The sequence below is a fragment of the Carassius gibelio genome, chromosome B15 (genome assembly GCF_023724105.1).
Source record: "Carassius gibelio isolate Cgi1373 ecotype wild population from Czech Republic chromosome B15, carGib1.2-hapl.c, whole genome shotgun sequence".
Taxonomy (NCBI): Eukaryota; Metazoa; Chordata; class Actinopteri; order Cypriniformes; family Cyprinidae; genus Carassius; species Carassius gibelio.
The window spans coordinates 11,234,655-11,261,071 of NC_068410.1; the positions used below are offsets into that span (position 1 = coordinate 11,234,655).

Genomic DNA, 26,417 nt, shown 5'->3' on the forward strand with positions numbered 1-26,417 from the left:
ACACCATTCTCTTTGAGTTTGAATTGTGGCTGCTTGCCCGCAGAAGCTGTTTTACATTGTCGACCTCTCAAGGATTTCCAACCCAGCCAGTTTTGGACTTCAGATGAGTTCTGTTTCTTTCTTAATGATCGTTCTTTAAGCTTCCATCTGGTTGTAATTTATTCTCTGATGTCGCATTGCACTAATTGAACAAATTTGGACAAAGATTTGGTGCCAGACTCACAACTCTAACACTTCTCTTCTACCATATATTGTTAAACCGGACAGACACAGTCCAACGAAAATGAAGGAAAAGCAAAGGACCCATTCAAGACCACTGAGCTAAAGATTTCACGGTTATTTTCTGATGAGATGGGATCTGGAGCAACTTCACCACTTCACAAGGTGCTTAGACACAAAATATGTGCAAGAATATGAAAAAAGAATCCAGCACTACTTATGATGAAGAGAATTTAATACTGTAGAGTATTTTCTGAGCCAGGTTTAATCTGAGCTGTAAATCTGATATGTATTTTTGATACACATCATTTTTATCATTTGATTATGGTAGAGGGTCAGGTTTTTTAATATTTAATAGCTTGAGTTGCATTACAAAGATTGCATAGCATCAGTACATGAGCAAATTTCATTTAAATGCAATATATATAAAATGGGGCAAAAAAAATACATTTTTTGTTTAAAACTTTATTGCAATAATAAGAATACTAAGAATCTCTTAATAACACCCAGAAAATTACTCCAACCAATCTTTGGGCTTGGCACAGGTTTTTGCACACTAACATTTGAAGAGGAAAAAGGCAGTCTTAGTAACTAAGTCTGTTTAGGTTAACTAACAACTAAACTTTTCAATATAATCCATTGACTCTTTTTCATTATGCTCCTAATACACAAAATCTCTCAAGTGTAGCATAATTTCAGTTGGCACACACACATTTTGTGCTTCATACAGAAAGTCAAAAAAGGTTAATCTTATAGGGACAGTTCCCTCAAAAATTTAAATTCTGTCATTATTTAATTTCCTTCATGTTGTTCTCGTGTGACTGTTGTAGAAGAATATGTTGAAGAATTTTTCATTTTTGAGTGAACAATCTCTTTAATGCCAACAATAGTGCATTAGGTATGCCGTTTCTGCTTGGCTTTACCACCTGCACAACTCTAGTCGTGTCTCAAATTAAATTAAATACACAGTGCCACAAATTTTAGGTTTCCTATACTATTAGGCTAAATAGATTTATGGCTTTGCTTTACAGTTTAGCATCATGGCTGTATGTAAAAATAATCTCATTGCAGTTGTTATTCAGAAAGAGTTTGTTGCTTTTAGCTTAAGAGGAATATAGTTGTAGATAGTGTTGTGGGTCACTCTTTAACTGTCAGTCCAGTGTGGCCCAACGCTGCTGAGGCCTGTTTGGTATTGATAGCCTGGTTCTCGTGTTGAAGTGGGGCTGTGGGTCGGATACCCTGTGAAATCCCTTTGTGAACGAACCGGCGACCCAGGCTTCCTATGAAACAGTGAGGAATGTGCTCTGTCACGGGGTGAGGATGCTGAAGAAGGTGTGGGTGGCAAGACCCGCTGTGTGCTAAACGTGACTAGGTCGGGAGGTGCTGGATGTGGACGCTGCATGGACGATGGTGAGTGGTGGGGCACCACAGAGGCAGCAGAGGCTGTGCTGTTGAAGTGGGCGGGATAGGGCTGGTATTGCATAGCCTCCACAGTTTGCATGCCGTAACGAGGATACGGCTGCACTGACGCCCACATATTGCAGTTCAGGGAGGGGACCGGGAGGTCATCGGCACCTACTGTGCCCCCTGCCTCTCCCTCCATTCCTCCGTACATGCATGCCTCTCTAGAACCCAACGCATCGCTGCAGTATGGATGCGACAGCAAGGGTGGATCGTAGGAAGGAGGGGAACGGAAGTAGTGCTCATCTGAAACTGCAGAGGATGTTGTGTCAAGATAGGGGCGTTTGCATCCCAACTCCAAATGCCTTGTGTTATCTAAAAGAAAGTGTAATATTTGAATACACAAAGCTTGGAAATTAATCACATTTTGAGAAAGTGCATTTGAAATAATTCATAAAACTGTAACCAGTCAGAATTTATGTCAGAATTAAGGATGTACCCATACCGATAGTCTTATTATTATATTATTATTATTATGTCATGTTATGTTAATGATTATACTCCTATTATTATTAATATTTGATATATATATATATATATATATATATATATATATATATATATATACAGTGGGGATCGAAAGTTTGGGCACCCCTTGCAGAATCTGTGAAAATATGAGTAATTTTAAAAAATAGGAGAGATCATACTAAATGCATGTTATTTTTTATTTAGTACTGTCCTGAGTAAGATATTGTGCATAAAATATTTTAACATTTATTCCACAAGACAAAAAAAATGCTGAAATTATTAAAATAACCCCACTCAAAAGTTTGGGGATGCATTAAGAGCTGGGGGGTAAAAACTTTTGGAATTTGAAGATCAAGGTAAATTGTACTTAATTTGTGTACCGGGAAACATACAAGTATCTTCTGTTGCTTACGAATTTTGAACACAAATCTTCATTGTGTTCAAAAGTTTTCACCCCCCAGCTCTTAATGCATCTTGTTTCCTTCTGGAGCATCAGTGAATGTTTGAATCTTTTTAAATAGTTGTGTTTGAGTCCCTCAAATGTCCTCAGTGTGATAAGGTGCATCTCAAAATCATAAAGTCCCTGCTGGAAAGGGTTCAAATATGCAAAGATGCTGGAAAACTGAAGAATCTGCAGGAGCTTAAAGATTTTTCTGAAGAACACTGCTCAGTTTAACTGTTCAGAACAAACAAGGGACTCATGCACAAACATCACAAAACAGAAAGACAGTCAAGGATCATCAGGTAACAGAACACATACTAAGAACCAAGGGTTCCCAAACTTTTGAGTAGGGTTATTTTAATAATTTCAGCATTTTTTTTGTCTTGTGGAATAAATGTTAAAATATTTTATGCACAATATCTTACTCAGGACAGTACTAAATAAAAAATAGCATGCATTTAGTATGATCTCTCCTATTTTTTTAAATTACTCATATTTTCACAGATTCTGCAAGGGGTTCCCAAACTTTCGATCCCCACTGTATATATATAATTTTATGATGCCTAAATAAGGAGGTTGCTATAGCCCTGTACCTCTGTGCTTGAAGCAGTGGTAAAGAAGGCTGGATTCTCGGCTAGATGGGAAGGAGTTAGAGAGAGCTTCCTGGGAATCGGAGTTCGGTAGAGGGATGCCACTGTCATACTGATAGTGAGAAACCACCTGCGGGTGGCTATTCAGCACACCTGCACCCAGTTTTCCTGACAGATGGCCATGTGATGAGATAAGCCGCTGCCGGACCATGTTCTTAGAAATTACAGGGTAATCTTTCCTAGGAAAAGGGGCACTTGATCAGTAAGATATCTATTTGGTACATTATGCAGCACATTTGAAACAATACCCTTACCCTTGAAGTCTGGACACACGCAAATCACCCTCATCGCTGCCACGGAAACCTTTGGCGAAAGGATTGTTCTCAATTTTTAACTGGGTGATCTATAAAAAACAAAGAAGTTAGTAATTGTAATCTTTATTAAAAATAACTGCAGGTGTGAGCAATAGTTGATATATTTGACACTATTGTGTTATGCACTGCTTCTATTGGTACCTTATGGTTCTGATAGGATGTAACAGAGATGAAAGCTGTCTCATGGAAGACATGAGTGCAGTAGGCTGTGTTCTTAGAGCCAAAGGCATTGTTTTCATCTGCCTTCACGATGTGCAGCCTGGGCTGGTATTTGTGCATTGAGTTCAAGATGATCTGAGAACAGAAATGCATGCCTGCATTAGGAAATAACATTAACAAAAAAAAAACTTTTCCATTTTTTGTTAATTCTATTGCATGCATATTTTCATAGAACTGAAACATAAATTATTAACATACAGCATGTAGCACAAGATGGACATTAGATATGTACATATGTTAACGAATCCTTTTAGGGTCACAAAATATTAAACTATTGAGCTGAATTTATTGTATTTGATCAATTACATAAATAAATGTCTATATATATATATATATATATATATATATATATATATATATATATATATATATATATATTTATTTATTTGCATGTTTGTCACACTTAAAAGATTCAGATCATCAAGAAAATATAATATTACACAAAGATAATGCAAGTAAATACAAAATAGTTTTTAAATGATTTCATTTATTAAGGGTGGAAAAGCTGTCCAAACCTACCTGGCCCTATGTGTAAAATAAATTTCCCCCTCCAGTTAAAATTCTCTAGCCAAACCCAGGCCTGATTACTGTCTGACCTGTTTAATCAAGAAATCACTTAAATAGATCCTGAAGAAATTCAAGCACAGATGAGAGACAAAATAGTTGACATATCAGTCTGGAAAGGGTTATAAAGCCATTTCTAAGGCTTTGGGACTCCAGCGAACCACAGTCAGAGCCATTATCCACAAGTGGAGAAAACTTGTAACAGTGGTGAACCTTCCCATGAGTGGCCGGCCTACCAAAATTACTCCAAGAGCGCAACGACGACTCATCCAGGAGGTCATAAAAGAACCCAGAACAACATCTAAAGAACTGCAGGCCTCACTTGCCTCAATTAAGGTCAGTGTTCATGATTCAACAATAAGAAAGAAGAGACTGGGCAAAAACGGCATCCATGGGAGAGTTACAAGTCAAAAGCCACTGCTGACCAAAAGGAACACAAAGGCTTGGCCAAAAAGTATATTGATTATCCCCAACATTGTTATCCAAATATTCTGTACAGAAGTTGAACTTTTTGGAAGGTGTGTCACGTTACATCTGGTGTAAAACAAACACGGCATTTCATAAAAAGTAATTACTAGAAACATATTACCAGCAGTCAAACATGGTGGTAGTAGTGTGATGGTCTGATTGAGAAGCTCTGTCCTGACCTTAAACAGTCCATTCATACTCAAAAACTCTCCAATGTGGCTGAGTTAAAACAATTCTACAAAGAACAGTGGTCCAAAATTCCTCCACAGCGAAGTGAAAGACTCATTGCCAGTAATTGCAAATGAATTGTTTGATGATCTGAATTTTAAGTATGACAAATATGAAAAAAAAAAAAAAACAGGAAGGGGGCAAAAACCTTTTCACAGCACTATATATATATACATATACACACACATACAGTACACACTCACTGGCCACTTTATTAGGTACTCCTTGCTAGTACCGGGTTGGACCCCTTTTTGCCTTCAGAACATAATTCTTTGTGGCATAGATTCAACAATGTGTGTGTATATATATATATATATATATATATATATATATATTTTATTCTTTCTTTGTAGAATATATATATATATATATATATATATATATATATATTAGGGGTGTAACGATACGCGTATTCGTATTGAACCGTTCGGTACGACGCTTTCGGTTCGGTACGCGGTACGCATTATGTATACCGAACGGTTCGTTGGAGTATTTAATTATATTTGAAAAAAAAAAAAAACAACGTAACAGGCAACGCCCCTGACACTCCCGAAGAAGAAAAAAACACCATCTTATATGTTTATGTTAGGCTACTCAGCAGGCGCTCGCTCACTCAGTACGCGCTGAAGGCTCGTTGCAAAATAGCCAATGCGTTTAACAGACTAGAAATGAGAAGATCCTCCAATAACCAACAGGTCTGGTGTTTGGATGCACTTTGGATTCCCTTTAAGCTATAATGGTGATGGCAAGAGAGTGGTTTCCTTTCCAAAGCGCTCGGGCAGAAGCGCTCATGAGGCGTCTGTCTTTGCTAAGCAACAATGACGTGCTCTCTCCATGAGACGCGGAAATTTCAGCGAAGGATAAATGGATTTGCAGCTCTAAAAATCGCTTGCAGTAGCTCTGCTACTAAATTTATTTCAAAATTGCAATCCATATACAACTATGATCAGCTGATCCTTCATCTTGGCTGAGCTCTCAACGTTGTTACGGGAAAGGATGAAGCTGATTGGTTGGTTCTTGTCACATGACCCGCGGTGCGCTTGCGGCATTCTGAAAAGTTGAGATGTTTTTACATTTTGCTGTATCTAAAACGTATCGAACCGAACCGAACCGTGACATCAGTGTATCGTATCGAACCGAACCGTGAATTTTGTGAACCGTTACACCCCTAATATATATATATATAGTACAGACCAAAAGTTTGGACACACCTTCTCATTCAAAGAGTTTTCTTTATTTTCATGACTATGAAAATTGTATAGTCACACTGAAGGCATCAAGGGCTATTTGACCAAGAAGGAGAGTGATTGGGTGCTGCGCCAGATGACCTGGCCTCCACAGTCACCGGACCTGAACCCAATCGAGATGGTTTAGGGGTGAGCTGGACCGCAGACAGAAGGCAAAAGGGCCAACAAGTGCTAAGCATCTCTCGGGGAACTCCTTCAAGACTGTTGGAAGACCATTTCAGGTGACTACCTCTTGAAGCTCATCAAGAGAATGCCAAGAGTGTGCAAAGCAGTAATCAAAGCAAAAGGTGGCTACTTTGAAGAACCTAGAATATGACATATTTTCAGTTGTTTCACACTTTTTTTGTTATGTATATAATTCCATATATAATTCCACATGTGTTAATTCATAGTTTTGATGCCTTCAGTGTGAATCTACAATTTTCATAGTCATGATGAAAATAAAGAAAACTCTTTGAATGAGAAGGTGTGTCCAAACTTTTGGTCTGTACTGTATATATATATATATATATATATATATATATATATATATATATATATATATTCCTACAATACGTTTAAAAAAATGTAAAGCTGTGAATACAAAAATACCTTTATGTATGATCCTGTTACACGCATATTGTAGGTTTTAGGGAATGTAAAAAACTGTACGTTGAACACTAATGATGCCGTTAATGTACAGTATATGTTAACGTTAAGAGGTATTGTTCTGTGTTGTATGAAAGTAATCCAATTGGATCCTTTGTGTATGTGTTTGATCGTAGTGCTCTAGCACCAGTCTGCTCAGTGCCTCCATGTGTTCGGTGTTCAGTGAAGCGTTTGGTTAGGGTCATCCCCAACACAGTTGTGTCAGGGCCAATAAGCATCAAGGCATTTCCCTTTGTTATGTCGACTCTCAGACAGAGAGTGAGGCAGCTCTCCTCATAGCTGCACTTTTTTAAGAGGAGTTAGGAGCGCCAGTGCACAGAGGGCAACCTCAGGTCAATCCCCCCGTCTCAGACACAGACGGTTCCCCAGCCAAACGAATGTGACCTTTGCCTGGTTGGCTGGCTGGCGTCTTGAGGTAATACCATGTGATACGAGATGCATTGATGATTCGGATACAGGGATGTGCACTGTCCAAGTATATTAATCAAGCACCTGTGTCAGATCAATGCAGACTCCGTGGCTGGCCCATGCCTTTCATCTCAATGTTTTCTTTTAATCTAAGATCTGTTTTTGGGAATGGAAGTTATGTTGTGTCCTTAAAGATATATGGCCCTGCACTGAAAAAAACTGTTGCATATTCTGTCCACAGAAGACTTGGTGTGTGTGTGGTCAGTGGCCTAGCAAATGAAATCAAAACATGGTGTCATGGAAATACCAATAAATATCAGCTCCCATACATGAAACAAAAGTAGCTATATAGTTGAGTGCACTGCAACAACCTAGTCTTTGAATTTGGTCATGTTATGCTTTACATACTCTTCATTGTTTAACGCACTAAGGTCTTTATTTCATGTTTGTGTGTTATGGAACAGCTATGGTCAGGAATGCCCATTATATCTGTATAATTTTTTCACTGTTTTTTTTTGTTGACAGCTTAATATTTTTGTGGAAATAATCATGTTTTTTTTTTTAAGAACAACAGGAAAATAATTATCAGCCCAGTTTTTAAATCTGTGACTCCTAGCGTCAGCGTATGTTTTGACTGTGACTCGTGTAGTGAGTACTAGCATGGCTACAGTGGTGGCCTGTATTAAGGCTCTCAGCCAGCCACAGTGTCCCTGCTGTTGTTGGCATCAGTAGAGCTTAGCAACCTCTTTCCGAGCTCATTACTCGCCCTTATCACTTCCTAGGCATTCAACTAATCCTGACAGGCCAACTTTGTGCCGATCTGACAGGTTATGAACCTAATGAGCTTGCTTCTGATGTTATTGCATCAGACAAGCTAGGTCCACAAGCTCCTTTGGGCAGTGCTGCCACGGTCAGACTCATCACCTCTGCTTAACTGTCTCTCTTCTCCTTTCTCCTACTTTCGCAAGATGACCCATACCATATCTCTCAGATTAGGTGTTTTCAGTCTTAACTGAACAGGATGCAGAAATGCAAGTCCGTTTAAATATTTAGGGATTTGCAATGTAATTACTGTAACAAACAGAACCAACCCGCCCCCTACACTTCATTCTTTTTTCAATAATCCATTTCAGTTGGATCTATGTCACAATACTGTTGCTATGTTCACTACGTTTGGTGTGCAACCTACTGTAGTCCAACTTGTAATTCCCTCTTCTTTGCTCACTTTCATCAAATCCATAGTTTTATTATCAAAGCTTAGATTTTTTGAAAATGATTTGTTCACAGCTACTCACATGCCCAAATGGATCAAGGTGGTTGTTTGTGAGCTTCAGCTTTTGAAAGGAGACTAGCTGTCTCATCCAATGGGCCCCTGTTGCAGGAGAGTCTGGGTGGACATAGAGTCTTCCAGGCATTGCAGGCTCTGCTTTTCCAGCCACCATCCTATGGAAAAAAAAACATAAGTATTTCTTTAGTTTTTTGACAACCCTAAAGGGCACTCACAACATTTATAACAGTTGTTTGTGTAGTGATTTAGACCCTGTCCCCTAGATTTTCTCTTCAACAGTAGTACTGCATAGTTTTCCAGCACCTCTGACATCATGTTTTTCAGTTTTGCATACATTCTGTAGGATTTAGCAGCAGGCTACAGAAGGGATTTATGCAGAACATCTGTACATAAACGACAGATTCAGAGCGCGAGTAGTTATGTCCGTGACATTATGGGAGTAATTCCCAAAGATTTGGGGTGGCTGCTTTGACCATAACATCACTGCTAATTGTGTGCCTCGAAGGTGTCGCTGAAGATCTCCAGATCCGTTGCTGGCAAATGCTGGAATTCCAGTCTATACCACAGATTTTGAAAAATGGTCATAAAATGCTTGTTCTCGTAACACAACATGCAATTCATTGAGATTTGCGTGCCATCATTATTTTTATTTTTTCATGCTGGATTCAACCAGATCTGACTTATTTGTGGTGCCAATTGTTGCATGGGTGGATAGTGCCCATAACTAGTGGCATTGCCAGAGGCACAGGGTCACAAAGAGGACAGCATGCATAACCCAGCTGTTTTAAGCCTATTGGTTTTGACAGACTGCCTGCTCTGGCCTACAGTAATTAACTGTGTGCTAATGACAATCCACAGCCAGAACTAGCTAGCATTGCATAGTTAAAATGATGCAGACTGCACATTGTTTGCCTATAAATATGGCTGTAATTTGAGTTTCTTTCAGTGTTGACCTTTGCAAAAGTGATTTATTGGATAAATTCTCATTACGAAAAGACTGTTGAAAGCCAATGCATTCTTTGTTGTTTATTATTTAACAACATTATAATTATGAAACCAAAGTATTTGTAAAAGTAAAAATACTGACCATAACCATTACTTCTATACTGTAAATCATACAAATTACATAATTAATTATTTTAATAATTATTATATTGTGTTATATAGTTTATTTGCAGTTCATGTTTACTAGAAAGAGTATGAAGCGTGTTAAATGTTGTAATGTGTAGAATGGCACTGTTTGTTCACTCAAGTCAACTAATTTAGAATCACATAGACTGGAGGAGACAGCAGAATATAAAACATGCTAATTTTTGTCTCTTCATAATGTAGTTTTAGTAAGTGTTTGTCCAGATGCCTCAAGGGACCAGTCACTGTTCTGATTCAGTCACTTCTGTGACTGCATGTTTAAGTGGAATTTCCAAAAGCATAGAGTTTATGCTTTTAACATAACTTTCCAAAATGTGATTATTCTAATTACTCTGTTGTGAGCTTGGCTTTTTTTCTGTTCTTTTTTCTTCCACTGCAGAAACATTAAATATAGACAGGGGATGTTAAACTCACCACTTGTTGTCACAGAACTTGTACCGATGGTCATCAGCTGGAACAATGTCAGTTAAGAGGATGTATTTGGTCTTGGGATTCATCCCTGTGACTTTAACTTTGTAGCTGGGAAACATCCGCCTAAAAAGAGTGCAAATTATACCATCAGGGTTAAAAAAAAACAAAAAAAAAAAACAAAAGTGCCTTACCATTGAAAAAGATAGACCTTCATTACTTATTTTATTTTAGGTTGATTAATCATTTGATTTGTGTTTTTAAACCGTTGTTTTGTCCTTAAATGACATTTAGATCTAACTTGGTGACTTGTTAATGCGCTTTGTGCTCACTGAGGTCATTCTCTTTCAATCGCATCTACACAGGCTTATCCCATTTGTGTCATTCAGGTATCTCAATGTCGTCTTTATTGCTCATTACAGAACCAGCTTTTTTGTCTGAACTACTTACGCCCAGGGTGCGTGTGCAACAGCTGAGCACTGACAGTAAGCATGGATGAGTCTGTCTTATCAGCTCTTTCGAGGGTTTTAACAGGCCTTAAGTGCAAGAGAATCACGGGAAGTGTTTGTTTTGGGCGGATGAATGCACGATTAGTGATCAGATAACAGCTTAACCTGTTTTTAGGACAGATTAGTTGTTTAAGATGCACAAAGTCGCATAAATCTCAAAGAAGACTGCATACTCAAGTATCCCAAGACAATCCTCTGCAAATCATCTCACACAAATGGCTCTACTATAAAAGGCTACCCTTCAAAAAAATAAAATCATAAAACGTAAAGCATAAAATTTTACTGTTACCCTCGACAGCCCCATATAAGGAGTCATGATCTGTACCTGGTTTGCTTTTTGGCAGATATATATTTTTAGGGATTGACTCTGTTTTGAAGGAGCCGCTTTATAAAATGTGGGATCTCTGTTTTGTTCAAATACAGGTAAAGCTGAGATGACAGACAGAATATGCTAATATAGCAGACACAGTCATAAAACAAATCAATGGAGTTACATTTGGTGACCCCTTCACATGAAATATCCAAACTAATATTTTTTTATCTCGTCTCCAAAGTTGCAAAAAGGTCGAGTCCCCTTATAAATTTTTGAGTGCTTTTTTAATGGCAGATCTTTTAAACAGCGGGCAGCTAAACAGCCCTATTGAACCACCCCGCTCCTCTAAAAGTTCCACTGCACTGCATTACTTTTTTAAGGGCTTTCTAAAGGGGTCCACCTGCAGTCATATTTATTATGGCAAATAAATGTGAATAATTTCATTGCATTTGCAAATGCAGAGCTGCTCAGGCCTGCACAATGTAAAAAGTTCCTGAGAGCACTACCTCTAATACCCAGAGGAAGAGCTCGGGGAAAAGTAAAGCTCCATGTCTGGCCCAGGCCTGCAATCCAATCAATGTAAATCACTCTGGGCAAGAGATTGCAAAAGAGGTGCTTTAAGCCATCAGGTACATCTTAAACAAACCTGTTCACCAGACTCATTCTGACAGTGATGTGTTTCCTTGTCAATAATTACATTTATCATCCACTGTCTTGTTTTGGTTCCAACCTTGTTTCAAGACTTTACAATGAGGTTCAATTAAATGCATTTTAGTATGATGAACAAACAAAATAACTTCTACAGCATTTTTATAGAATTTTTATTTTTATTTAAACTGTATTTTTTAAATCTAGTTTAATTATAAATTTATATTTATAAAGTCCGTTTTTAAATAAGCTTTTGTTCACTTTGTTCTTTTGTAATACATATATCTATATAACTTTTACATTTTGGCGGTATATGTAATTGTTAACATAAACCTAAATGCTTTAAAATATAGTTTAGCAATAGTTACTAATGTTACTATTTTATGATACCTATTACATTAAATAAAACTTACTGTAAAATGTTTCATTAAACAGTACAAGAGTTCTTGTGTACTTTTATGTACTGAATATGTAGACGGTTTCAAAATATGCAAATCTATCTAAAATAAATTATTAATGTTAAGAAAATACAGTTAGGAAAAATTAACATCAGTATTTACAGTACTAACTGTGAGGATGTAATAAATCTTGAGTAAAACACATTTACTCAAGACTCCTATGTAAACACCTGAGGGATATGTAATGCTCTTTCCATTTATGCAACGCTTTGGCATAATGGCTGCCACAGTAGATCACATGGCATGTCTAAAGGGGCCTTACAGTGGCTCTGTGACAGTATTCTGTTGCTGGAAGTAGTCACGTTGCAAAATGTCCTTCTTTTTCTTATTGCTTAAAGGAATAGTTCACCCAAAAATCTAAAGTCTGTCATCATTTATTCATCGTCATGTCATTGCATATGTCTAATTTTATTCTGTGGAACAAATATTGCAGTTTATTTAGGACCTCTGCATTCTTCCAAATGTCTTTTTTTGTATTCTGCAGAAGAAAGTCGGACATGTGAGCCATGAGAGTGATTAAACGTTGACAGTTTTTTTATTTTTGGTATATATTATGTGTCAAGTGTGTAGATATCCAAGGGAGTGAAAATGCTTTCAAATGATATGATTACTTTTTTAGTTATCTCAGTAAAAGCACTGTTTATGGGTGGGCCTGCGCTTCAGTTTATATGTGTGAGGACGACATTGAGAAATGGCAAGTATGAAAGTGTATCGTGTCGGTGTCAGCATCTGCATTATGCCAGCTGTTTCTTTTAGCGCTTTTGTACGCCTGTGCTTTCAGTGATTCATGCTATCTCAAAGAGTCGGCAGAACGCCTAGATCAAAAGGTGCTCGATGATGAAGCAAGAGAGGTCCTTTAGGGCCTGGGAGACGCGATTAAACGGGGCACCGGTCTTCTCTCATCAGCCTCGCTGATGCTTACTCTGACGGGCTGTGTACAAGTAACACCAGCCGGCTGCTTTCAATAGTCATGTTTAGTACTGGACCGAAGACACATATGCGCATGTTGTACCAGAGTTCAGTTAAGTTTCATCATTTCCTCAAAGGGATATTCTGAGTTCAACACAAAGTTCAAATGACAGCATTATGTTGATTACCACACCAAAAAAAAAACTTCGAGGTTACAATAAGGCACTTAATTTGGAAGTAAATGGGTCCAGTTTTGGAGGATTCAAAAACAGAAATGTGTGTCATTTTATTAATGCACTGAATTATTTGGTTAAAATGTATATATTACTTGAATAATCTGTGAAGTGGTTTAAATCATCACTTTCCCTGTGATTTTAGGTTTCATACTGTCATGTCAACAGAATTCTAGTCATATTAAAATGATGCTAACACACTCATTGTTTATGTCTTGTGGCTTAACTATTGAAAGTGAATATATTAATGTTTATAAATGTAACCCAGGAAAAAAGGGACTAATGGAAATTAGTTTTTATGATAATCAACATAATGCCACAAATGCTGTTAACTGAGCTTGTACTGAACCCAGAATATTCTTTAAAATTATGTATGACCCAGTTTCTCTGCATATAAAGTAGTGATGTCCGCATGATTGGGGGATTGTTTTACTGTTTATACTAAACTAAATTGCTTTTTGATGAACTAAAACACTAACATTTTAACATGATATTATTCTTTGGATTTTTTTTTTGTTTCTATATTACACCCGCTGAATTTTATGTAACCGTGTATTCTTCTTCAGTATAAACCTAGTTATACTGTAAGACGGCCGTGCAGACACGGCTCAAGCCTGCTATGTAACACAAGACCACGATGAGAATCATTGCATGAAATTGGCCTCAATTTTGTGTAATGGGAGCCATCGTGAAGAAACCTGGCGAGTTTTCTCAAGATTTACAGTTCAGTGAATGGCTGTCTAACGTCCTACATGTCATGTCCCCTCAAAAAAGAAAATGAAATGGTGGAAAGCTCTTCCTGCTTCATGGCTCGATTGACATATTGAGCATCTTTAACAGAGCCTGGTGTCCATTATACACTAAAGTATGTAAAATGAAATGAGCCCATCTGTTGTTGAACTATGTACAGTCTCCTGTTCTGTGAACAGCTGTCCGACTGAACAGTGCTTTGGCTCTTCAAAGGGTTTAAGGATTCTTGGAGCACTTTATCAGTTGGACAAGGGGAAGCCCATCCCTCACAATGTTACAGCATTAAAGAAAAATTGTGGTGACCTTTTGCATTTTCCACAGAGAAGCGCTGAGAAACTGCTGGCTAAGCCTGGCAGAGAGCATTGACTCATTCTCTGCTTAATATCCAGGGTCCTGCTCTTAATCCACAGGGCACATTAAATCTAACACACGGGTCAGCCGTTTGTGTTTTCAATTAGACATTTGTAGGCACAGGAATTCGGCATTGCTTTACCTTGGTCACGTAATATTTCATAAACATTCCATTAAAAGCGCCGTCACATTTCATGTGACCGAGGCACTTGGCTTAGACAACAAGGTTTTACATTTGCATTTCTTACTGGAAGTGAGATGGCCTAGTAATGTTTTTGTATCTCTGTCTGCTGAGTCTGCTAATGTTTCAAATCTATGAAAATCGAGGATCTGTGAGAATTCTGTGAATATGGATTGAAATGGAAAATGGAAATGATGCTCTTCTTGCCTGCCTGCTTTGGTAATGATCATCTCGGTTCCGGCCTCATGGAACTTTTTCCATAGTTCCCTGTCGTGAAGAACCACTTTGATGTTTTCAATGTTCTGAAGGTCCACAAACAGAAAAAGATAAATATTGATTAGTCGTTGTCAATGAAAATACTTTAAAATTGTGCTTTATATATATATATATATATATATATATATATATATATATATATATATATATGTGTGTATATATCGATTTATGAATTATTATATATATATATATATACACACACACACACACACACACACACACATATATATATATATATATATATATATATATATATATATATATATATATATATATATATATGTGTGTGTGTATATATATATATATAATAATTAATAAATCAATGTTGTTTTTCGTTACATCTCTTGACATATGTAAAGACCTACAAGTCAGGCGTCATTAAAAGAATGCAACTGATTGGCTACCTGGTCAGACTCATTGTTCTGGGGAATGCTGGGAGTTGTAGGCAGGCACAAATGTGAGGAATCACTGGCAAGCTCAGACTGCCCACCCAACTGGGCCACGGTCATACCTTCATCAGCCACAGCTGAGGCCTTCTCCTGTAGCATTTCTGTAAAATTATAGAAATATTAGTTAAATGATGACTTCACAATATAACTTTCACAATAGGAAAAATCCTTTCAGGTTAATATGAAAACTGAAACCTGGGTTTTTTTTCCACTTTTTTTGGCAAGCGTCTATTATAAAATAAAATAAATAGGAAAACTGAGAATGCTCATGCATTATCTTGTTGATTATTCTATTTTCCTTCTGCTAAAACCTGGCAAAATGATGTGGAAAAATGATATATACTTTATGAATCTAAGAAAATAATACATTCAATAATAAAAAATAAAAAAAATGTTTTAATGAGAATTCATGTTCACAAAAAAACAACCATAACACAAGCACATACTTTGCCCTTTTTTTTTTTTTTTTTTTTTTTTTTTCAGTAATTCAGCCGATGTAAATACAAAATAGTGTATACTTAATTGAAACTAACAAAAAAGAAAGAAAAAAAACCTAAACTCATTCTGTAGTTTTAACACAAGCTAAAACAACCGAATGATATCCATATAATGAAAATACCACAGATGCCAAAGTTTTTCTTTGTTCTCTCATAGTCTGCTGTAATTGATTATACACACACAGACAAGACATGGGCTTCAAAATTTGAGAAATAGCATACATTAACGTTTACATTTTGTGAGGTAAAGTCTGTCCTCATAACATGGCCTGGCCAATTCATTTCAAGGAAAGGGGTCGAGATCCGTTTGTTCTGAAGTATCGCAAGATTAAATATTTACACTTCCAGCATTCGGGCACCTCGGTTTTATGGAAGCATGCTAAACACTGCTGATTCCATTAAGGGAGGTCACAAATGTAGCCTCGCTCTCACGCCCCTTCTCTGCTCACACTCAGACATCACACCAGAGGTATGTCTCATTACTGTACTACAGCACACAGCCTCCATAAATGCTGCCTATCTGCACCAAACCATTCTCATCGTGAAATCCAACCACTCCTAATCTCACGCTTGTAAACAATGTGAGTGTGCGTCCTTCAGATAAAAGGAGAAGAGCGGGATTCCGTGTAAACTCGGGCAGGCATTTGCCAAAGCTAATAAAGATAAAGTCTGACAGGCACCGTGAGGCTACAGCAAGTCAACCCTGGACTTTTCCAGTCCAAAATGTGCCTTTCACTTACACTGTTTAACTAAGCCCAGTGAGCGAGAGCTCTGTTTACATCTCTGTCACCCCAGACATATAATCCGCTAAACTATTCCTGGCAGATACTGCTCTGTGCACACTGAGGTTGGCTGGATATTTCCAGAGCCTGTTGTACAAAAAGTTCAACACTGACCAAATTTCAACTACCCCTACGTTTAAAAAAAAATAAATAATAAAATACAATTGTTTAAGGATGGGCTGCACTATATTGGCCATGCTTTTGTGGACAGAATTCACCCAGAAACCTGCAATAATCCTTTGTCTGGAACCATGATGAGTTTTCAGGTAGTCCATAAGCCTGTTCTGTTGTTTTTTTTTTTTTTTTTTTTTTTTTTTTTTTTAAATACATTTTTGATGCATGTTTTAATAGTGGCCTAGTATCTTTGGCCTTCCATTTGGTTCTGTACCAGATTGAACACTGTTTCCTTCTTACGTGAGTATAATGATATTCCGCAGTATTTATTCAATGAGATTTTAGAGCACATTCGGTTTAGTAATGTACACTTTTCTTATCAAGAACCCTTTTAGCTGTATATGGTTATTGAGTACTATGTTTGTTCATTTCTTTGTAGATTTAAAAAAAGGCATATAAGTTTCATTATAGGCTTCTGTGAATGGTTTATTGTTTTTTGGGTTCTATAATGCTCTTCTGAAAGGAATAAGACCCTTTTGTATTCTATTAGAACATTCATTTTTAACATATGTAGGTTTTGTTATCCCTTGACTGCACAAATTTTGTCTCTGCCATTTTGACACAATCACAGTTGGGAACATGAAAAATGCTGGAAATGGGTTGGCCCTTCAGGTGCCCTCTAGTCATATGAAAAATAAAATATTGTAATTGGGTTCTAGTATAACTTAAATTATTCCGTTGCATACATATTTTAGCTTTCTTTTGATTGTTTTTGGATTATGTTCAAGAATTAGTGAGGGGGGAAGATTAACAGTTTAAGATAACGGTATAATTTTTGGTATCTGTCTGGTAGAACTATTTTAGTCTTCGTTGTGATATAAAAGAGTGCAACTAATAGTAATATTTATTATTAATAGATGCTGTTGATTATTAATTTAATTATTCAGTTTGTGTGCAAATACGTGTTTTTTTTTTTTTGGTTAATTTATTCCGAAATTTCAGTGTTTCACCAACCTAAAATTAAATAGGAAAAGTTATTATTGTTTTGATTAAATAAATAAATGAACAAAAGATGTAGTTTAAAATGAGCAGTTACGCAGTATAAGCTACGCGTGAGAATATATTTGTGCTTTTGCATTCACGTCAATCTTCATTTATTTGCGATAATCATTGTATTTTTAACATTTTTATTTCGCACAAGCGTCTAAATAATAGCGATATTTGTCATCATAGTTTACCAAGCACTGTGCCATCCGAATGAATTAAGCTGATGCTTTAAGGCCTTAGGTCCACTCCATCCCACGCGGTGAAAGGATGGATCAGGGATTGACACGAAGATCAAAAGTAGGCTATCTGCATTATCAGATGTTTATGCATGTAAACAATGTGCACCCAACAATTATTTAAAAATATTAATCGAGAACGCACGCAGCCTATAGGCCACAATGCTTTATTTTGTTATATATCACATTTAGACGCAATATTACATGCAAAACATGAGGTGTTGTAAAAGATCATATAGCCTATGTAGTATTAAATAGGCTACTGCAAAATAAGGGATGTACAGGGTTTGTATTATGATTCTTTTTTAGGAATCATAATAAAAACAATAGAATGACTATATTCAGTTAGTGTACAGTAATAACTTGAGGTTGCGTGTTTACATAACATGCTAAGACGATCTTTTTATATTGTTAAAGAAAAGACCAAACCAGGGTTTTATTTATGAAAGAGTGACGCCTTCTCGTTGATCACTTAATTTGATAAAGAAGGATAGATCAACTGCGTCAAATCGCATTACCGCCCTCCATGCACACATAAGTGAGGGTTCAGTTCGGCACAAGGGCTTCAGAGCAGCATGATGTGACCTACTGAAAACAAATGTAATATTACCTCATAAAATATTATGTTCTGAAATCCTCCATATCATTCCAAACAGCAATAATTTGTCCAATGCGACATTAGGCTACCGCAGGAAGTTACGTCCCGGTGTGGCGTTGAGTCCAGTGCACTAGAAGCAGCTCAGCATCCCCTGTCTCTGATCATGAGCAGACAGAGCTGTCTCTTCCCCAGCGTCTGCTTCTGTTCAAATACCGCCGCGAGCCTCGTGGAAACACCGTTGAGTGCCCGTCTCAGAGGCAAATGGTCACTACGTGATGTTTTCTTGGAAACACAAAGTATCCGCAGAACAGCTTGAATTGTTAATGCACTGGGGTGAATATGTTGGCTCCTTCACTCATTCCCTCCTTCCCCCCGCGCCTCATCGCTGACGTTGCTCTCAATAACACCAAACCCGACACAACCCGATGCGCAGGGTCCACTCAGAACGGTCCTCTCGTGAGGAAAGCAAGTCTATTCATCGTAAAACATGACTTGTAGCCTCGTCTCTTACTCTTTCCCCGGCAACAATATAAAATGCGGCTATTCAAAATACCTTAATTATCAGAACAACTACTAAAAAAAAACATTTGGAATGTTTTTACTTGGCATAGGGGGGAAATTTTTTCCTTTGAAATATATATATATATATATATATATATATTAACTTTTTTTATTTTTATGGTGAACTTTTTTTTCTATATTTTCCGCTACTTCCCCACCCATTACAAACATTTAAATGATAGAAATTTGACTTTAACCCCAGATTGTCTTGTTTTAAATACAGGTTATAGCCATAGTATATAAAAACTATGTATCAAAGTATGTCTGCTCTCATTGCCAAACATTTTAGACAGCACTTGAGTTGTAAAAAAAAAAAAAAAATTAAACTATTTTCCGTGACATTTGCCTTTTATTGAAAATGAGAATTACATAAGAGAACCAAGACATCAAAGTAACAATTTGAAGATTATATATAGCCTAATTAATTTTAAGATTTTGGGATCGTGATAAAAGAAGCTTTATTTTGTCATAACCAATTACATACCAGTTATTATTTAGTTTGAATTCATTTGAAATCATTTAAATCGAGTATTAGCAAGTACAATACTTTGTTTTTGTCATTTATCAAGTCCAAGGCTCTTTCTGTCAAAATGACATCATCTTACATCATTACTATCACACATCCAAACAATCCAGCATCACACACTATGCCATTATACCAAGATGTTTGATCACACAGTATACCAAAATCCACCCAAAGCCTGATCAATGTTATCATCAGATCTTTAACAGATGTTTTAACAAAGACGAAACATTTTGAAGAAGTTTCGTTAACTAATAGAATCACTCACTCATGCTCGGGCACAAACAGGTTGAATGTTAGTCATGTATATGTAACAATGTAACGTTTGTATTTCCCGAGCTTTCTATCATTTTCACAGTTTAAAATGATTTAGTTGTTTTGCATATTTGTTCCGCTTTTAAACGCTCGCATGTTTGAATGTAAAATCTATGGGGATTTCGTTTAAACGTCCAAGCATTTCCAGTGAAATATGGTTGCGGTTTTAGAGTAAATGGGTCGAAGCACAAGGCTGAAAGATCAATAAATCACCTGGAGAAGTTCTGGGGCCGTGGGAGCCTTGACTTATATCTACTGGTGACATGACCAAATGAATGGCAACAGCCAGAATATGTCCTTCTCAAACCCGTTTGTCATTCGCGCCAGTGTAATTTCCCAAACAGCTCATGCAGATAAGAATAAACGCAGGAATAGTGCAAGACGGTTTTTTCTGTGTTAGGAGATAGGCCTCAGTCATGGGTGTAATGATATAGGTTAGTTATATTTGTTTTTCCCTCTTATTGAGAGCAATTGCGGACGACACAATAAGGCCAATATTATATGTTCTTTCGTCTATAGATGTAGACAAATGTGTTTTGATTTTTAAAAAATACTAATCTGTACAGGCTGTCCTCTTAAATGCTGAAACATTTGCTACACTGTGTGAATAAATATATAGGCCTATGTGTTTAATAACAAAATAAAAAATAAAACTAGACTGACATTCAAATAAGGTTGTTACACGTTCGTTCGATAGGATACGTTTGTTTAGTTTGTTATATGTAGGTATACGTTCGCTCAATTTCTAAACCTTTTATTTAATTATTTAAAACAGACATATAATAATATGAATAATAACTGTATAATAGGCTACATAAAAATATTAAAACAATAATAATAATAATAGAACGGACAATAATGTAGGCAATTTATACTTTATTTCATTGTCGATAACCTGTTTAATTTAGATATTTTTCCACTGTAGGCTACTGTGTTTGCTGTCAAATACAATGTCTCTTCAATCACTTTTTCATAAAATAGTGCTCTATAACTATATTTGTCCAGACGTTCGGCCATCTTTTAATAATGTAAGCCGAAACAAATATAATTAGGCTAAATCACGTTTACCAAATGTCAAAATGTCGGATTATATTCACGTGAAGGCCCGCCTGCTTTATTTGTCCCATCAGACTTCAATAAGTCAAATAATTTTTGTCAATAGACTTATATATTGAAGTAGCATATATAGCCTACTCTACAGTTTAAAAGGCGTATAAAGTTTGTTTGTAATAATCATTAAATATGGCCTATAGGGCCATAGGTCATTAATTTTTTAGTTCAAATCATGTAATTCTTGAAACTGTTTCGAAACTGTGCTAATTACTCAACTGTTACCGACATCCTGTCAATGTTTAGAAAAAAAATAGCTTGATGTTTATCTCACAACTAATAAAACCAGCTAAAACGTCATAGGCCAATAGTCTGGAAGCACAAAAATATTATCATGAGGAATAGTAATTTCAGTATTTATTTGCTTAAACCCCAGTGCATTAGCTGCCGATATCACACGTGATTGAAAATAATTGGTCTTACCTCCACCTCACTGATCTTGATACACCTTCTGTGTGTGTGAACCTCTGGGTGAGACTCGCTAAAGATGGGCGCTTTCTTGGGGCTCCTCAACTAGGCAAGTGATACCTTAGCGTGCTATATAAGATGTCGCTATAAAAGGGATGATTTTTTATAGAGGATGAATTGAGCTGCCTTTCTGAAAGGGAATTTTAACTTCACTCACTCCCACCGTCACGTGGTCTTGAAATTAGGAACAGCAGTAGGGTTAGTTTATGTACTGAGAGCAGGGTGTTACCGAATGGACACTGAGCGATGCTCTCAAAACTTACACGTTACAGTTGAAGCATTACCGTCAGAACGCTGCTTTTTCGTTTAGCTAATCTGCCTCGTGAAAAAATGTTTACCGTTAACAACATCTGTTACGGATGGAAACATCAAATAGATGCTATAATAAATCAGTAATCTCATTTAATAATACAAATGCTATAATCATTAAAAATGTATGCTGAAACCTTGATTACTGAAGTAGCATAGCCTACATTGTAAATAAATCGGCGTCGTTTTACAATATATAGCCTATATATTTGTGGTTCCTCTGGGCTTTACTTTTTTTTTTTTATTAGTATGTTAACATGTTTAATCAAATTTAGCGTCCATGGTTGAATATTCAGCATAAAATGCTATGAAATTTTGTTTGACTAATTAATTTTAGGTTTAAATTGGCAAAAATGATTAGGCTATAGGCCTACCTTGATTTAATCTTCTTGTTGAGTTTTGTCATTTAGAAGAAGTGGAGATTAATACCATCATGAGGTTATTATTATGGTTCATTTTAGCCTGTATTCAACCTCTATGGTACCCTCATAAATTAGCATATAAATTACCATATTTTTTTACTGTAAAAAGTTGTTTTATTTGTGATGGGGTTTTATCTACCTAATTCCTAATATAAAAATGGCTTGACTAAAGATTTTTAAATTAGATTTTAAGAAAACTGCTGTATTTCTGTCAGCTGAATCAGTATCCCTGTGGAAGCATCAGTGAGTGATTAATGCGTATGGGAGTGCAGGCTCTTTTTCCTTAGAAAAACATTTGCCTGTATAATTGGTCATGGGCAAGAGGGGTCTCTGCTAATAAACAACAAAGAGTAAGGAGGCTGATCGTTCTACATTTCTCTCTCCTTTTTCCTTCTCATACCTGAAATCTTCATTCAGTACTGTTGCATTATGTTCTCAAATGTTTCCAAAATCCTGCTTATCCTGCACAGATCCAGTCTTTTCACACTACTTAACTGGTTTATTCTGTGGTAACACAGTGCCCAGTATATTCTTTGGCATGAAATTATCGGGTGAGGATGCTCTCGTCTCTTCTCGGCTTGCTGTATTTCTCAGAAGAGCATTATGTGCAGTTGGCTTTACACTAGGTCATTGTCTATGCCCGGCGGCAGATAGTCAGTACAGAGCAGTGACATCACAATGGCTTCATAGTAAAACCTCCGACCGACCCGCCACCCTGGAACCAGCATAACCCCATACTGCCATAGTCATTAGCTCAGATGTCTGTGCGCAGTCAGTGTGCTTAGCATGTATGCTGTGTCTTTTTCCCATAAGCACCCTTCCTGTGTGTAGAGCAGTGAACACTTAAGAAGATTTTCATAGTATGGCAGGCTTGCCTGGGTGCATGCAAAAATATGTTGTTGACTTTTTTTTGCATGTGTCTTTCAAAATGTAATATGAAAGCAAAACTGATTGCATGCTTTTGTAAGTGATTTTTTATATTTAGAGTAAATTAATTAAACTAAATAAGATGGAAACTAGACAATGAAAGGATTTCAGATATAAAAATGCTAATTCAAAGCATATGCACTCTCAGAAAAGGTGCAAAAGCTGTCACTGGGGTGGTGCCTTTTCAAAATGTACTTATATGTGCAATTTGGGTATTAATGTGTACTTTAAAGCAGTAATATGTACCTTTACCATACAAATAGGAGGAAATTACCATCTAGGGCCACCTATAGGGTACCGCCATAGTGACAACTTTGTACCTTTTTTTCTGAGGGTGCATATGCTTTGAATTAGCATTTTTATCTCTGAAATCCTTTCATTGGCTAGTTTCCATCTTATCAAGTTTAATTAGCTTGAGTATTTAAATATGCGTAAAAAGATCTAGTGTCCTAATTTGGTTGTTTAACTGGGACGGATTAATCTTATCATTATTTAATGTAAGCCTATGAGTTTTGCCTGGTATTATCAAATGTTTATTAATTCTGTCATGACCTGCACAGTGATGTGAACCATCTGAACTTTGATATACCACTACAACTTTGATTTATCAATAGTAGAATTACTCAGTGTTATAGGCCTTAAGTATGTAAATATATACAATACTTCACTGTAGTTTTGTATGGCGTTGAGTCTTGAAAATGTTACCCTTTAGTTTCATTTCAGATTTTTACTCGATTTAACATAAACATTAGGATGATATAATTAAGATAATTAAATTCAGTGTATTTTATGTATCAACTGTCATGAGATATTAATATGGCAGTCATATGCTTGCTCTATTCAGGCTGTTCAGTTAACAGAAGACTTGATAAACTGCCTCTCTGTCATTGGACGAATGCAGCACTGATCAGTGGGATAAACCATCTAATCACAGATGGTTTGGTTTTGCCTTTGACACAAAAGTATGGCCTACAAATATATTTATATAGTCCTAAACATTTCTTGAACAGGTCTTTTTTCAACACACCAAGAAATAATGTCCAATTAAGGAAAACAGCCTGTGTCTGATTAAGCTGAGAAAGTCATAATGACTTATTTGGCTTGGTTGTGTTATTTCATGCGACTGAAAACATTTGAAAATGGTCAAGTCATATTTCTTTTTTATCTTATTAAGCTATTATAAGATATAATGCAAGAACTGTAAAAGTTATGATTGCAAGAACAAGAAGGAAAATCTTACAGCCTAAATGGTCAGGATTAATTTCCGACATATGTTGCATAGCTAACTTTGTCATTCTAAACTGATAAATCCAAAATCTATCAATTTTGCCCAAAACTTGGTAAAAGTTTTTTTTTAATTATTATTTTTTTTTTTTTTAATTGAGCAAAACCTTTTGCGCTCTTACACAAGTGCTGTTATTTGTGACCTTTTAACCAGAAATTAGGCGGGAAACGACCCACTGACCACTTTGGGCAATGTACTGTAACTGTGCTCATACACAGTCACATGGCAGCATTTCATCATCAAAAATGGACCGTTTATACACAGGATTTGCTTAGTTGAAAGCTAGCAAAACATTGACCCAAGGCTGTCATCGAGTGAAGGTGCTATAGTACAAATCTTTATAAAAACTCAGTGGTTTATTTAGCCTCACACTCATGTCAAACTCCATGGTCACAGGCAATACCTATCTGTACATTGATAGATCTTACAGTATGATGATCTCATGTTTGCAAAATGATGTAGCACAGATGGTTACGGGGAGAAGTGCAGTACATCTTTGAGGTATAGGAAAACCAAATGCATGAACTTTTGAATTTCATGGCCACGGTTCACAACTGCACTTTTTTCTTTAGGTTTATTGGTGTTAGGATTGAATATATCTTGAAGTCAATTATAGCACTTTAAACATTTGAAAACCATTAATTATGTTTAGTGTTTTTGCGTAGCTGCTGTCCAAATGAAAACATGTTATCGCACGTCAATAGATCAATTTATAAAATATAGTTTCCATTCTCTCTTCAGCTCCCGTCTCATTTCTTACAGTCCTCGTGTGACATGCACAGGTGTCGTTCTCAAATGTTTCACCACCTGTCAGCTACAGACAAAGTGATTTATCTTCTGCCTCGGGATTTGAATACAGCCTCAAGGAAAAGCCTGCACATGGCCCATAAGCACCGTTGCTTTCAAACAACAAACATTTGTGTATTGCTGCAGTATTGATTTGCAAAGTGGAAATGATGAATAGGGAAAGTTGGGAGGGGCATCATTCTAAACAATCAACACGTGAGTCATCATGGGTCATATGTTTCCTGTAGATTCACTGAAAATACATATTTGAATTATCTGTTAGCCTCACAATATGACTAAAACTGCAGCATTAGCAACCTTATAAAATGAACAAGAATTCTTTCTAATGTATGTTTGTATCGTATTGCACAAATGCTAATTATCTAAAATAAACACACAATTTAAACTCAAAGAACAGTTTATATATGAATCCCATTAAATACTTCACAGATATGTAAATTATTGCATATATGCATGGATTTGTGTTGCAATAAAAAGCTGCAGTTCAAAAGTCTGGCCTTTAGCAGTTGTTGTGTTTCAGTTAGCCAGAAGTCTGATTTCAGCTGTTTATTATGCTTGTCATTGTCGATGATAATTAACCTTAGATAATTGACTTAAGACAACTTAAATGATAGCATTTATTATAATGTGTGCTAATATATTTACAATTTCTGTTCTTTGGATGAAACCTGTGAGGGCACACTGGCATAGACTCCTTAAGGTTCATAATATCATTTTCAAAAAGTCTTATCAGAGGTTATAATCCTAAAAAAAAACTTTTAAATGACCTTTGACATTGACCTCCCAAATTTTGCTCCAGCACTAATGAACCTGGCAGATTTTCTCTAATGCACATGTCAAAGGCATTATCATGTCTGACCAGCTCTGACCCAGAGCAAATAATAATAATTAAAAAAAAGTTAAATGTTTGTGGTATTTTTTTAATTAGTTCCCAACTTTAAAATTAGCAAGCTAATAAAACACCCCAAAAACTACCCAGGCACTTGAGGCTTTGTTTGCATACACTGTAGCCTCTTAAGTGTGAGAGAATTGTATGTTTTGAGAAGGGCTGACTAGTTTAGTCTTAGACCCTCCCTGGCCTGACACTTCGTTCATCATGATCAACTGTTAGTCTTTAGTAATCTCGTGTTCATCTCTGTGGCAGGACTTGAGCTGGCA

General features: G+C 36.5%; 1 protein-coding gene across 1 annotated transcript; it reads right to left on the reverse strand.

The window, feature by feature from the left end:
• Positions 1–693: 693 nt before the first annotated feature.
• tbx4 (T-box transcription factor 4) lies at positions 694–18,949 on the reverse strand. Its single transcript, XM_052575566.1, has 9 exons — positions 18,545–18,949; positions 15,214–15,359; positions 14,741–14,835; positions 10,188–10,307; positions 8,632–8,779; positions 3,696–3,848; positions 3,495–3,583; positions 3,184–3,419; positions 694–1,995 (listed from the first exon to the last, which is right to left on the reverse strand). Exons 2-9 carry the CDS (start codon positions 15,355–15,357, stop codon positions 1,364–1,366), a joined length of 1,617 nt encoding a protein of 538 aa, XP_052431526.1. The 5' UTR covers positions 15,358–15,359; positions 18,545–18,949; the 3' UTR covers positions 694–1,363.
• Between the last annotated feature and the right edge of the window lie 7,468 nt (positions 18,950–26,417).